The sequence below is a fragment of the Mastigoproctus giganteus genome, chromosome 6 (assembly GCF_048544385.1).
Source record: "Mastigoproctus giganteus isolate SK-2022 chromosome 6, ASM4854438v1, whole genome shotgun sequence".
In the NCBI taxonomy this organism is placed as follows: Eukaryota; Metazoa; Arthropoda; class Arachnida; order Uropygi; family Thelyphonidae; genus Mastigoproctus; species Mastigoproctus giganteus.
Window position 1 is genome coordinate 235530529 of NC_143580.1, and position 16345 is coordinate 235546873.

The window sequence follows — 16345 nt, forward strand, 5'->3', positions numbered from 1 at the left end:
TTGTTTCGTGGTTTTTAGGTTTTTTGGGGGTTGGTGGCCGCTGTCTTTCCGATTCACTTGGCATGATATGAGAATTGAAGACATGATGATTTTAATTTGATTTATTTATGACTATGCATGTGGGGTAGGTTCATATTATAATCATTCGCGATTGAGTGTTGAGAGATTAACAGTCCTACTAAAAAGGTATGAGGTTTCCTATTATAATTTAAGATAAAATAGTATATCCACTCACCTGAAACAGCGTATTGCTGTGATGTTACTTATGAAGCTACCAAAAAATGCTGCTGCTGTTGTCACACTGGTTACAAACATGGAAAGGCAAGCATGGTAAAGAGTATCCCGAACCAATTTCACTAAAGTGCCATTATTTTTTTCTGCTTTGGAACACATCCAGATTTTACAGTAGATGCAAGCATCATCAGCACCAATACCTTGAGACACAGAAAGTCATAACTATTAGCTAGAGAATGATACTTTAATTATGTCTTATAAAAACTTATAAAGTATATAGCAGAAGTAAACTTTTTTTTACCAATTTAAACTTAATGCTACTTTATGAAGTGCCTTGCTGTTTTTCTGTGCAACACAACACTTGGGGGGGGGGGGGAGTGTAAGCTGCCTTTAATTTCTTAAAGAATTACAGGTTTTTCTCAGATGTTTTGTGGTATTCCTGTACCACTTTTTCAGTCACTGACTGTAAAGACAGCAGAATTAATTAATTTTGATTACACATTATTGCCTGTTTAATGACTAGTTAATTTGATTATACATTATTACATATTAATTTAATTACAAGTTTCTTATTTATTAAGGTTTAATCTTGAATTAGTTAACAAACAGCTATTATCAAACATTAAGTAAAGAATTAATGTTTCAACAGTTTTAAAAATTTTATATTAGCATTAGCAAGGGCACATGATGCAAGAAAGCAAGCTTATATAGCATCAGCCAAAAAAACCAAAACAAAACCCCTTATTTCACCCATTCCCTCGCTCCAAATGTTTGTCAAGTTCTGCCTTAAATCTATTTAAGCTATCAACTTCTACAACGACAGATGGAAGTTTGTTCCAGCAACCACCTGCTGGCTAAAGGCAAACTTCCACACATCTATCCTAGAAACATCTTTCCTCAATTTGAATTTATGCCCTCTCAGGTGATTATTCTGAGCAAGAGGAAGAATCCCATCAGCATTGAGCATGCTCAAACCATTCAAGGCTTTATACACCTCAATCAGATCACCTCGCAGGTGCCTAGTCTCCAGACACTGTAATTTGCAAAACTTAAGCCTTTCTTCATAAGAGCAACCCTTTGTTCCATTCACTAATCTTGTTGCCCTTCTCTGTACTCGTTATTAATTTGGTTAACAAGATTAATAATAAATCAATTAACATTAAGTAAATGGATAACTATGAATATTTATGCTCCCAATACTGCTATTCTTAAATACTATCAGCCTGACGTACCAGAGAGTGGTTTTTAATTCATTATATTTATATATTCTGTACTCTCTTAAACTAAGAAAGTTTAGAATTAAAACTCCAGTTAAGGTCTGCTGAGGCCAATCATAGGTTAGTTTGTCACTGAAGGGGAGGGTATTTGGAATGAGAGTAGCGATTCGATGTTGTTGGATTAGACATCCATTTGGTGACTAACCTTTCTGAGCATCTTAATTGTGTGGGTGAGTTCAAGGTTATGGGGGTTCTTTTTTCAGGATATGCTTATTGTGGTTCTTATTTTTATTTTTTACCTCCTTTTTACCTTCCTGAGAATACATATGTGGTTACTATCTACATGCCTTTGTTTTGGTTAATATTTTTTGTCACTGGTAATGAAGGATTCTTTATATAGTCTACATTTTCTGTATCTGCTGGTGGTTTAGGACAGAAGTGTTGTTGAAATCCCATGCACCAGGTGTGGAAAGCTGAATCCAATTTTGTTATTTGGCTGTGGTCTATATCATATTTATATTCTTTTGAACAATCTTCTCCCGGTATGCCCATTATATGATTTTGGCACTTGTTGCATTGTAAATTATATACAGAGTGTTTGGTGGCAAGTGTCTTCATCAGGGGTGAAGTGGGGGAAGGGGATTTTGTCATATTTTTAATGTTGTTAGTTCTTGTAAACCTGGTGTAAAACCCATATTTGTTGGCTATGTTTTTAATCTGTTCACTAATTTGGGGGGGACTCGGGGGATGGTAATGTACTCTTTTTTTTTTTCTTTTTCAAGTTCTTTGTTAGATGCTTGTGTCTAAGGATATTTCTCTTTTGTTCTTTTAATTGTGTGACACAAAGTAACTATAGACCTGTTAGTTTAACAGGTCTATAGTTACTTTGATTAACTTTTGTTTCGGGTAAAATAATGGAGTCACTGGTTAAAGAAGTATTGCAGGATCATCTAGACAAGAACAATTTGATTGAATACTATGATATGGTCACAAAGGAACTGGATGCAAAAAATAACTTTGATATCATACACTTGGATTTCAGGAAAGCTTTTGATACTGTTGTACATGGAAGACTGCTGTATGAATTGAAGCAGTATGGTATTAAGGGTAAGTTGCTACAATGGATAAAGGGATGGTGGAGTGGGAGACAACAGGGAGAGGTAATCAATGGACATTGCTCTTTGTGGACAAATGTTATTAGTGGAGTTCCCCAGGGTTCGGTGCTGGGCCCATTGTTGTTTTGTGTATTCATCAATGATATTGATGAAGGTATATCAGGCTTAATGTCCAAGTTTGCAAATGATACAAAGGTTGGCAGGGTTGTTAACAACAGTAAAGACAGTATGCTACTCCAACTGGATCTAGATAAGCTGGGCAAATAGGCTGAGGAGCAGCAACTGAAGTTTAACATTGACAAATTCAAAGTACTGCACATGTGTAGCAACAACCCAAGAGAAAGAAAGGCTTAAGTTCTGCAAATTGGAGTGCCTGGAGAGTAGGCACCTGTGAGGTGATGTGATTGAGGTGTATAAGGCCTTGAATGGGTTGAACAAGCTGAATGCTGATGGGATTCTTCCTATTGCTCAGATTAAGAGCCTGAGGGGCAGTATCGTCTGCGTATCTCAGGTTACTGATAACTGAACCATTAACAGTAACTCCTTTAGAATCTTGTATTAAATCTATAATGGTTTCAGCATAAAGATTGTACAGAATAGGAGACAACACACATCCTTGACTCATTCCTTTCTGGATTTGTACCCAGTCTGTGTTTTCTCCATCTACAGTGATTGCTACTTCTTTCTAATGGTATAGTAACCATAGTATCCTTAGTTCCTTGGAATTGATGTTTAGACTGTTCAAGAGCTGGAAGAGGCTATCATGTTTCAAGCAATTGAATGCTTTATGAAAGTCAATGAAGCAGACAATAGGTTCTGCTGGTGTTTAATTGCTATTTCTGCCAGTATATTCAGAACAAATATTGCTTCTCTTGTGCCAACCCCCCTTTTTAAAACCCATCTGGTCTTTTCCAATTTGTTCTTGAATCTTGCCTTCAATTCTGTGTAGAATCATCTTCAAGAGGACTTCCATGGAGTGGCTTATGAGGCGTATTGTGTAGTGGGCTACACACATTTTGCTGCTCTTGCCTTTTTTTGGTATGGGAATAAAGATGGATCTCAGAAAGTCAAGGGAAACTCCATTTAGGATATTATCGAAAATACTGAGGAGCTCTGTTGTTTTCCTCTTGTTCCGAGGTATTTAAGCTTTTGGCTAGGATGTTATCAATGCAGTTGCTTTGTTATTTTTCATTGACTTAATTGCTTGCGCCAGTTCTTCCCTCAGAAAGTCTTGATGTTTGCCTTCTGTTTGGGTGGTGTCATTTCCTAGTTGTCTGTCATCCTTGCAGTATAGTTCCCTCAGATATTCTTGCCATCTATACTTTTTCTGTTGCGTGTCCACAATTTCCCTGTTGTTTTTTATCCAGAATGTGGCCTCTTGCATGGTCTTTCCTGATATTGCATAGTTCCTTCACTTCTTTGTGGACTAGATGTTCCTTATGCTCACTTTGCAGATATTCAATTCTTTTACATCTCTCCACCATCCATTATCTGTTTTTTTTTTTTTTTTTACGAAAACCCCAAACACGAGAGGTATTAGAACCTATAAACCTTAGTACCATGCTTGTGTTGTAGGTTGAGAAGATATTTGTTGACATTAGACTTGAACTTCAGACTTTAATTTTCAAGAAATACGTATGAAGGAAGGTTGTTCCAGAAAACAGCAGTTGAATGAATAAACGAGGAAGATGAAAAGTTGGTTCTGTGAGTTTGAAGTTGGAAAGTAAATGGATGTTGGCTAGTGGTGGCACGTGTTTGGACTGTTTTGAAAGATAATTTGATAATTTATTTATCCCTATTTTGTGTTACAATTGTTGGGATATAACAGCAAGAAGGGAGGGAGAACACATAAGCCAGAGGCTTTTTAGGGGGTGTTCCCTTTGAAAAAAATAACAATAAAAGCAGACCTGAAATTACACAGGTGTTATTTAACAGATACATCATGAATCAGACATGTTTCTACACTCCATTACAGAAACTTCGTAAACCAATCACACATGTCGCGTGGTTAACAACAGTACTTATAATTACAGTACTTTGTGAGTACTTTTAAAATAACAAGTATGAAAGAAAAAAATTATGAAATAATTGCGTAGAGTGTTACAAGCTTTTTGACAGCTATTCCTTCAACTTGTTTAGATAATTTCCAAACTGGTATGCATTGTGGAAAGTTCAGGAGTTGAGTGGAAGGTGATTTAGATCAGACAGCCTTGGTGATGTGTTCAGTTAGGAGCTTCTTGAACCTGTTTAGTGAAATGGCATTTTTGATATTTTCAGGAAGATTATTCCAGGTTTTTGCACCTCTGTATTTTATATTTTTCTGACCTATGGCTTTTCTAAAAAGCGGAACCTTCAGGTTCGCTTCATTTCTTAAATTATATGTTATTCCTTCTTCTTCTATTGTTATAAAAAAGGATCTGAAGAGAGGAGGAAAGTTTGGTGTTTTCAAAGCATTGTAGACAAAGACCGCCTCAGCTTTTTGTATCAGTTGGTAGATGCTTAAGAGTCTCGCTTCCTTATATCTCGAAGTCACCAATACATTCCAGGGAAGGCCCAAAATTGAATGAACACATCGATTGACAATTGAATTGATTCTCGCAAGGTTATCTTGACTGGTCGTACCCCATGAGATGATTCCATATGTGAAGTGAGGCTGTATTAAGGAAAGGAATACTAGTCTGAGAAGGGAAGGAGGTACCCAGGCAAAGGCTCGGGCGAGTATTCCTGCTAGTGACGAAGTCTTCTTTCGTAAGGTGATCATTTGTTTATCCCAACTCAGCTTGTCATCTAGCCAGATTCCTAGAAACTTGGTATCCTTCGCCCATTCCAGTTGTTTTCCTTTGTATGTTATTTTGAAATCAATATTTAATGGTTTATTTTTCGTCCTAAATATATTTGGATTTTTCTGGGTTTAGTATAAGCTGATTCTTTTGTAGCCAACTATGCATTTCAGAGAGCAAGGCAGAGATCTTGCATTGAAGCTGGTTAGGGTCTTTATCAGTGATTAGAATGGAAATGTCATTGGCATATGCTACTAGGTGAGAAGATGGAAGATGAGAGAGAGAAATTCATTAATGTAAAGAACAAATAGGATAGGTCTAAGAAGTGAGCCTTGAGGTACTCCCCTGGAGAAATAAGAAATGTCTGAAAAAGACTGGTTTGTTTTAACGACAACTGGCCTATCAGTTAGTTTTCAAGGAGAAGGTTAATTTTTCCTCTCAAGCCAAGATTGTTGAGCTTGTTGAGTAGGATATTATGATTTATGCAGTCAAAAGCTTTTGATAGGTTTAGAAACCGTGCTATTGCATAGTGATCCTTTTCAAGACAGTTCGTGATCCTAGAGCAGAAGTCAACAATTGCCAGGTCAGTGGATCTTTTTGAACGATACATGTACTGTTGTCTGTTGTTGATGGATAAGCTGACTGACTTCCAGGAAGCCCATGAGTCTGCCGTGAAGAAAAAGAGAGAGTGGGAATTATAGAAGCCAATTCAGAAGAACAGTGCCCATGGAAGTATCTGTAGTAAAGACATGCAGCAGAAACAGTATGTCTATGAGACAGCAAGTGGAGAGACTCTGTTAGAGATGAGTCATAATAGTCTTCCTTATTTCTGTTTTCATCAAACTGTCATACATCTTATATTTTTCTACATCTTTGTTCTTAAAGCTTAAAGTTTTTCCTGTGCTTCGTTAGATCTAGTATCTCGCTTGTCGTCCACTGCTGGTATGGCTTTCCTTTGGGCTTGTCCAAAAATTGCATTTTCAGCATCTGTCATTATCTTCTTGAACAAGGTCCACTCAGATTCTGGATCTCTATCTAGTAGATCGCTTGCATAGCAGTTCACAATTCACACTTTGTATACGTTTTATGATACAGTACTAAACAAGCTAGAAGTTATAAATAATGTGTGTATAGTGTTTTTGTGCTTGCTATGTAAATAGGTAATCATGAATATTGTGATTTATAATTTAAATAAAACAACAAAAGCCCAATTAATTTTAGACATGCCATCATTGTAATCCATTCGTTATATGCAAAATTTTCTTCATTCTATGGAAACTGCTTTAAATGTAACTAACAAGGGGAAATGTAAAAAATTCACTAAGAAAAATTCGCTATAGAGAAGATCGTTAAACAGAGGTTCCACTGTATTTATTGTTATTTATTATGATTTTACCAATTATCGAAAAAGGCGCATAGCCACAAATTTGCCAAGGGCACCAAAAACCTAGCTACACCTCTGATTCTAATCACCTCATGATCAAAAAAGTAGGCATTCTTAAAAGTTTTATCCTTAGAGCTTATAGACTATATAAAGATCATACAATCAACAGAGAAATCAATAGAATTTACTAAATATTCATTCACAAGAGGTACCCACAAAAACTCATAATGGAACCAATTAAAATAACAAAAGAAATCTCAATGCACAGGCATCTAACAAAGAACTGGAAAAAGAAAAACAGTTTTAGTATTAAATCAGCTCACACCAACCATAAGAATAAGTGAATGTGAGAATAAGAATGTGAAATTAGACGGGTCACAGCAGACCTTAGAAAATGCGGATACCCCCAGAGGATCATAGACAGATTTAGTAGAGGAATAGAGTCTAACCGTCAGGAACCGTTTGTTCCTGTCGCTACCGCATACATTCCTTACTATCCGGGCGTTACTGAGCATCTCGCTAGAATTTTGCGGGGCTATAAAACACGCTGTGTGCAGCTTCCCGGGCGGAGGTTGCACACAGTGTTGTCTCAGGTAAAAGACCCAATAGCAAAGGACCTGAGTAGTGGAGTAGTATACAGGATAAAATGCCCGGATTGTGGGGAATGTTATGTGGGCGAGACAAAACGACGGCTCAAGGATCGTCTGGGGGAGCATGCAAATGCTATAAAAACCGCTGATTACAATAAGTCTGCTGTGGCCGAACATTTTTGGGAGAAGCAGCATCAAATTTCCCCAGAGGATGCGGTTATCATGGATCGAGCGCATGGGTTCTGGAACCATAAATGGCTCGAGAGCCTACGAATCTGTTCATCCGACCACAATATTATGAATAGGGACAGAGGTATGCGTATGCATCCTCTGTTTGAAACTATTATCCTAAGTACGGATGAACGGTTTTGCTTAACACGTTCCCGAGCTATTTCCACTTCCAGTTCAGACCATGCGCCGACTGCACCACGTGTATAGGTACCGTGAGCCTGTTATATATGGACGTGCTGCAGGAAGTTTTGTTACTGCTGAGGAAGGGAGCGCAAGCTTCCGAAAGCTCCAGAGATTTTTATCGTTTTTATCGCTTTTAATCCGGTTCATTTTAGTGTATTTTATCTCAAGGATTTTATCACAGTTTTAATGTTTTTACATGTATATTTAATATAATAGCAGTTTTTGTAAATATTTATTTTATTTTAATATGTAAATAAATATTTTAGTTACAGTAAATACTTATTCTTATGGTTGGTGTGAGCTGATTTAATACTAAAATATGAATTTTCCCAACCTTAGAGGCCTTTTTCAGGATAAAAGAAAAACAGTACGGTGCCATCTCCTATGTCCCCCCCAAATTAGCAAAGAAATTGAAAAACATACCCAACAATTATACATCGAGCTTTTCAATCAATTAGACTCTGGAGGGACTCTGCAGGGTTCAAGGGATAGAATTTTTCTCAGCCTCATCTGTGCTTGTTAACAGGAGAGACTGCTTTTACAGGGATGGGATACACTTAATTAGAAAGGGTGCAAGAATATTTGATGATGCTATTGAGGCAGTATTAGGTGGGTCGAAAAACTGCTAGGAAATGACGTCATTTCCGAGTCTTCATTTATGGAAATGATATCATTTCGGATATGACATACCAAAACAAAGTTAGGAAGCTAGCATCATTAGCTGATATATCTACAACAGAAATGATGTAATTTGATGTGATTTTCGGAAATTACGTACCAAATCAAATTTAGTGAGTTAGTGTCATTAGCTGATTTCTTTGGCATTCAGAGTCAAGAACATTGTAGGTTTACCGAGCTGTCTAATCATAGCGAATAGATTGTACTTATATTGAGCCCAATAGTAGGCTGAGTTAGGAATTGTCCTTAGGAAGACAAAATTGTTTTTGATACAGCTGTTAATGTATTCTTTGGATTGAACTTGCTCACAGGTCAGTTTTGTATCTTTACCTATATATTTGAAAGCCACCATCAAAGAGTCTCTTGTTCTCAATTTCATTATCTTCTTTGCTACATAAAGGAGATCATATGGGATAACACTGCATCAGTTATTGTCTGAGCTCGCTCGTTGCCTTCATGCATGGAGTCACTTGTAAATTGTCTCTGAACGTTCTGAACTGTCCAAAATAAATGCTGGGAAAGGAAAAATCCTCTGTGTGCTCGTCAAACAGTAGTGCAAAAATATTTGCTGATGCTATCGAGGCAGTGTTAGGTGGGTCGGAAAACTGCTAGCTTGGAGGAATACAAGGACTAATAGATTAACAGAAGCCACTGGAAGAGGTGAAAGTGATTCTTGCACTGCTTCTATTGGAATGAGCAGCAGCAGCCTGGAAAACAATATGCAGGGTACTTCAGAGACTGCTGGGAGTCATTGCGATACAAGTAAACACATGGGTTGTGTTAGGGTAGCTAAGAATAGGAACAGGTGCATGTATACTTGTGTGTACACCAATGCTAAGAGTTTGGTAAATAAATTTGATGAATTTGAGGTATTGCTCAAAACATCAAAGGCAGATATTGTTGAGATATCAGAGACATGGTGTCACACAGATATAAGGAATGCAGAACTGGAATTTGGAGAGTACAATGTGTACAGAAAAGATAGGAATGGAGGACGGGTTATGCTATTAGTTAAGAAACACATAAAATCCAAGGAAGTGAAGCCAGTCAGCATCACTGGACAGTGCCGTGTCAAGTCAGTTTGGTGTGATATAAGCATTGGGAGATCAAAATTGAGAGTAGGAGTGTGCTATAGGACTAATGACTCTGATGAGTATAATAAGAAACTGTACACGGAAATACAGTGGGCCAGTAAATCAGAGAGTCTTATAATGGGGGATTTTAATTTCCCAGATATTGACTGGAATTTGTGGGTTGGTCACTCACACACTAGCAAGGCTTTTGTGGATATATTGGATGATTGTTTTCAACATCAGTATGTTCGGGAGGCAACTAGAGGGAGTAATGCTCTTGATCTGATTATCAGTAGTGAGTCTTCATGCATTAAGAATCTGCAGATAAAGGAACCGCTAGGTGGCAGTGATCACAGTGTGCTGAAGTGGGATTTACTCAAAGAGGTAACTACGATCAGGAATAAAGAGAAGGGTTATTACTTTCGTAAAGGCGACTATGATGGTCTGAGACAGTATTTAAATTCTATACAGTGAGACCAACTGATGATGTTACCAACAGTAAATTCAAAATGGGAAGCATTCAAAGAACTTATCTTGGATGCTACTAGGCTTTACATACCAAATAAGAAATATTGTTCAAGGTTTAGGCCTAAATGGATGTAAGATGAACTAATGAGACATATGGCAGAGAAGAAAAATGCATGGGATACATATAAATTAATGGGTAACATGGAATCCTATGACAGATATAAGCTGGTCTGCAAACAAGTGACAAAAGAGATTAGGCATGCAAAGGAAGATTATGAGAAATCCTTGGCAAAGGATGCAAAGAAAAACAGAAAAGAGTTCTTTACCTATATAAACTCTAGAAGGAGGGGGATTGGTCCACTGGATATTGATGGTTTAACAGTTGAAGATCCTGCTCAGGTGGCTAACAAACTAAACGAGTATTTTGCATCTACATCCACACATAAGGAGTTATTCAGGAAGGGGAATGCCAGAGATGAAGTAAACTCTGGCAGTGAGCTAGGTGATTTTGTAATAACTGAGAGGAAAGTGGAGCAGAAATTGTTGAGGATAAACATAAAAAAGGCATCCGGGGTGGATGGGATCTATCCAGTTATATTAAAGGAGGCAGCAAATGAAGTAAGCAAACCCTTAGCCATAAGTAAGAGCTTCCTTGGACTCAGGGGAGGTACCCCTAGACTGGAGATGTGCAAATGTGACCCCAATTCTCAAAGGAGGATCAAAGGCTGACACAAGTAATTATAGACCTGTGAGTTTAACTTCTGTTTCAGGAAAATTAATGGAGGCACTGGTTAAAGAAGCACTGCAGAATCATCTAGACAAGACTTCATTTATAGCTCGGACACAGCATGGTTTTGTTAAGGGAAAGTCTTGCCTGACCAATTTGATTGGATACTATGATGCAGTCACAAAAGAACTGGATGCAGGGAATAACTTTGGTATTATATATTTGGATCTTAGAAAGGCTTTTGATACTGTTGCACATTGAAGACTGCTGCACAAAGTGGAGCAGTGTGGCATTGGAGGCAAATTGCTGCTATGGATAAAGGGATGGTTGAGGAGGAGAAGACAGAGAGTGGTAATCAATGGACACTGCTCACTGTGGACTAATGTTATTAGTGTATCGTCTGCAAACTAGGACATTAAGCTTGATATACCATCATCAATATCATTTATAAATACAGAAAACAACAATGGATCCAACACTGAACCCTGAAGGACTCCACTAGCATTAGGATTAGTAGAGGCATATGATGCAAGAGCCTCCCATTTCACCCCTCCATTTGTTTGAAATACCTATCCAGCTGAGCCTTAAATTTATTTAGGCTATCAACTTCCACAACAAGGGATGGAAGTCTGTTCCACCAACCAACTATCCGTTGGCTAAAGGCAAATTTCCGCACATCTATCCTACATCTGTCTTTCCTCAATTTGAATTTATGCCCTCTCAGGTGATTATTCTGAGCAAGAGGAAGAATCCCATTGGCATGCTCAATGCTGATCATTGGCATTGAGCATGCTGACTGAGCATGCTTAATGCTGATGGGATTCTTTGTCTTCCTCTAGCTCAGAATAATCACCTGAGAGGGCAAAAATTCAAATTGAAGAAAAACAAGTTGTAGGATAGATGTGCGGAAATATGCCTTTAGCCAGCGGGTAGTTGATTGGTGGAACAGACTTCCATCCCTTGTTCTGGAAGTTGATAGCCTAAATAAATTTAAGGCACAGCTGGACAGGTATTTCGAACGAACGGAGGGGTGAAATGGGAGTGGTTTTTTTTTTTTTTTTTTTTTTGGCTGATGCTGCATAAACTTGCTTTCTTGCATCATATGCCTCTACTAATGCTAATGCTAGGCTCTGCGGTACTTTAGGTTTTCCTGGGCAATTCTAAGATATCTATCCTCGCTTCAAAACAACGTTTGCTGTTGGGCGATGAAACTTTCCTTAATTGGAACAGCTTCGCTTATGTCATCTTTAGCCAAATTAATTTCCATGTGACTGTCATCAAAGAATGACTAATCTATCATGATTTGATACAATCGATAGCGTGTCTACAAAATATAGAAGCCACGCTTTAACCACTCGCTTTCTTACTAACCCGATCAAATTGCTCGGCTTGTGTATTATATAATAATATACAGTTGTAGGCTTTTGTATCATATAATAAACAGAATCAGCTTGTATTATTGAAATCATGATTGTGACATCATACTATTGAACAAATCCGTAATTAGGCTATCAACTTGGATTTTGCTAACCTCTTCCACATGTTGATTCGGTAGAATAAGTAGCGAGCATGACCATAAAGGTTTTCCGTAGCCGAGTGGTCAGGAGCGGGAGTGCAGTAGCATACGCTCTTTGAGTAGACCGGGGTTCAAGCCCCTGACTGCTGAATACGATCGATCTGCCAACCCGCACTGGACCAGCGTGGCAGATTATGGTCCATTTCCCTCAGCATGAATTGTTGAGGAGGCTTCCATCCTGCAGTGGGTTTATAATGGCTGCAATTTACTTTTTTTTTACTTTATGACCATAAAACAAACTTTATTAAGGTTTGAAAATGGCAGAAGGTTATCAAATTGTAGCAGGGTGCTTAATGATTTTGTAATAACTGAGAGCAAAGTGGAGGAGAAATGGTTGAAGTTAAACATAAGAAAGGCACCTGGGGTGGATGGGATCTATCCAGTTATATTAAAGAAGGCAGCAAAGCAACTAAGCAAACCCTTAGCCATAATTATGAGAGCATCCTTGGACTCAGGGGAGGTCCCCACGGACTGGAGATGTGCAAATGTATCCCCAATTCACAAAGGGGGATCGAAGGGTGACACGAGTAATTACAGACCAGTTAGTTTAACTTCTGTTCCGGGTAAAATAATGCAGTCACTGGTTAAAGATGCATTGCAGGATCATCTAGACAAGACTGCAGCAATAATTTAGATACAGCATGGGTTTGTTAAGGGAAAGTCTTGTCTGACAAATTTGATAGGATATTATGATGTGGTTACAAAGGAACTGGATGCAAAAATAATTTTGATATCATATATTTGGATTTCAGGAAAGTTTTTGACACTGTTTGCATGGATGACTATTGTACAAATTGGAGCAGAATGGTACTTAGGGTAAGTTCCTACAGTGAATAAAAGGATGGTTGAGTGGGGGACGAGAGAGAGTGGTAATCAATGGGTGCTGCTCTTCGTGGACTAACGTTATTAGTGGAGTCGCACAGGGTTCGGTGTTGGGTTCTCTGTTGTTTTGTATATTTATCAATAATATTGATGAAGGTATATCAGGCTTAGTGTCGAAGTTTTCAGATGATACAAAGGTTGGCAGGGTTGTTAATGACAGTAATGGCAGTGTGTTACTGCAACAGGATCTAAATAATTTGGGCAGATGGGATAAGAAGTGGCAACTGAAGTTTAACCTTGACAAATGCCAAGTACTGCATATGGGTAGAAGTAATCCAAGAGAAAGATACCAACTGTGTGGTACTACACTTAAGGTGGTAGAAAATGAAAAAGACCTGGGAGTAATTGTGCAGTCAGATATGAAGTTTTCTGTGCAATGCGGACAGGCTGCCAGGGCAGGTCATGGGGTTTTGTCAATGATATATAGGAATTTTGCTAGCAGAGAAAAGGAGGTGATTGTCCCTCTGTATTAGGCAATGGTCAGGCCGCGCCTTAAGTACTGTGTACAGGTCAGGTGGCCTCATTTTAGGAAGGATATAGATTTGCTTGAGCATGTACAGAGAAGGGCAACAAGATTGGTGAGGGGAATGAAGGGATCCTCTTACCAAGAGTGGCTTAAGTTCTGCAAATTGCAGTGGCTGGAGAGTAGGCATCTGTGCGGTGATCTGATTGAGGTGTATAAGGCCTTGAATGGGTTGAGCACGCTGAATTCTGGTGGGATCCTTCCACTTGTTCAAATTACGAACCTAAGAGGGCATAAATTCAAATTAAGAAAAGACAGATGTGCGGAAATTTGCCTTTAGCCAGCGGGTGGTTAATTGCTGGAACAAACTTCCATCTGTCGTTGTGGAAGTTGATAGGTTAAATAAATTTAAGGAGGAACTGGACAGGCATTTGTAGGGAATGGTGTGATTTTTTTTTGGCTGATGCTGCATAAGATCATACACTTGCTTTCTTGCATCACATGCCACTACTACATCATTCATAACTTCGGTTCTAGCTGTTCAATTTTAAAATGGTTCTGATTTTCATCAAAGATGTTTTCACATAAAACATCTTTCATGTGTTTCACATAAAAAATAACATGATTTTTTTTTTTTTGACTGATGCTATATAAGCTTGCTTTCTTGCATCATATACCTCTACTAATACTAATGGTTTAACATATGATATATGGACAGCCTATGTGATATCTAGGGAAAAAAAGAAAAAAGAAAATAAATTGCTGAATTTTTATTGGTCTGATTATAGTAACATTTGGAGAAGCTCCTCTCAACAAATCATTCTAAACGAGCAAAATATATAATTTCATAAAAATTGATCTACTGAGAGTTATTATATATGTATAGACAAAGAACTAATTACCAGATTTCTATTGGTCCAAATTTTAATGAAATTTGGGATGGATCAACAAATCTTTCTAAAAGAGCCAATTATAAAATTTTATGAAAAATCATTCCAATAAGAGTGTAGTTAATAAATGTGAAGAGATAGAGACATGAAAACAATAGGCACTTTACACATATATGCTAATACACCTAAAAACCAATAGGCATAAGCGGTAGCGTAGCTACCGCTTATGCCTATTGGTTTTTAGGTGTTTAGGTTTTTAGGTTTAGGTGGTCTACATGTTCTTTGCCTCCGGGCCCAAAAATGGGCCGGAGGCAAAGAACATGTTCGGGGCCCCTACTTAATTAATGAAAATTGCAAAAACAGGAGACAGCCAAAGATGCCGGGCCCTTTAGGGGCCCAGGCCCAGAGGCAATTGCCTGGCCTGTCTACATGGTAGCTATGCCACTGGGCATAAACTACTTTGGGGAACTAACAGAATGGACATAATGAAGTTTACATCAATTGCTGGAATAAACTGCCTTCCTGGATGACAGGTTGACATTTAGTGGAATTTAAGCGATGGCTATATCAATATCTTCTAGTGGTGAGAAAAGTATGATATGAAGAATAAATATTGTAATAGACAAATTTCTCTCTCTCTCTTTTGGGCTGATGCAGTAAAAAAAAAAAAAAAAGCACAGCTTTCCTGCATCCCTTACACTTTACCAATACTAATACAGATCAACCATCACTAATCCGGCAGCACTGGGACCTGCAGCTTTACCCAACAGTTAACCACCTCATCCTACCTTTAATACATTGACTGCCAAGCTAATTTAAGAAAAAAATTCCCCAGGGACCAAAAAATATTTAGCAAATAATCTGATTAGTAATTCTAAAATAAATATTGTAATGTCAGTGATGTCATATTTTCGCTTAAAATATCAAAAGAAAAGAGTTTTTTTATGTCGCATATATGTGGACCATGTGGCCCACTAGGTTACTTTATTCCTCAAGAAGCCGTGTTGGCCACATATGTGTGATGCTATTATGGCATACATATGAAGGTAATTTGTGATTAGTTTATTGTGCGCACTGCAATAAAACTAACTGCAATAAAATAAACTCTCAAACGTTGCAATAAGTTAGTCAGTATTGTTAGAGATTTTGTGAAAACAAGTTCGTTAGCACACTGTATTATCCATCATATTGTGTTGTGTTTTTCCGCAAGTTTGTACAAGTGTGTTGTAAAAAAAAAAGAAAAAGCTAAAAAGGAATGGCTAAAAGAAAATGACTAAAATAAGAGGAACTGAGAGAAATTGCTGGAATTTACAACTAAGCAGAGTTAACTTCTCACATACACACACACAGGCGCCTCCGTAGCCAGGTGGGAAGAAGCAGCAATGCGTAGCACAGGCTTCTTGATTAGACCGGGGTTCGAGCCCGTCACCACCAAATACGGAGGATGCGGAAAGGTCAGGGAATGACCACCGCATATCCCGGAGCAATATGGCCTTAGTTGCTAATGCTCCTAAAAAAAAAAAAACCAAAAAAAAAAAATCACATACAAACCGCTGTTGAGTTTTTTCAGAAGTTCAACTTTATCTGTTATGGACAATGTACAGTGTTTGCACTTTACACCATGAGAGGAACTTCTTTTATGCATTGGAAACATGGCTGGGGCTAAATGTGAGCAGATTATAATAATAAATGCAAAAAAACAAGTAGAAATGGCTTGCCAGTGTTTACAAGTTCACGTCAACAGCTGATGCTGCAACCACCACCACCAAAACAGTAGCAGCAGGTTGGTGCACCAACCCGGGGAATTTGAAATTACGTTCGCGGAATTAATGTCCAAATTAGCGGTGGAACTGG

At 38.1% G+C, this 16345-nt stretch overlaps 1 protein-coding gene across 2 annotated transcripts in view; it reads right to left on the bottom strand.

The window, feature by feature from the left end:
• LOC150085100 (protein dispatched homolog 1-like) overlaps nt 1–16345 on the bottom strand; it is a 135897-nt gene that overhangs the window by 15020 nt on the left and 104532 nt on the right. For both annotated transcript variants that reach the window (XM_090375774.1, XM_090375773.1), the window contains exon 6: nt 236–434. In XM_090375774.1, coding sequence (XP_090231900.1) covers nt 236–434 — 199 coding nt within the window. The remainder of the gene's footprint in view (nt 1–235; nt 435–16345) is intronic.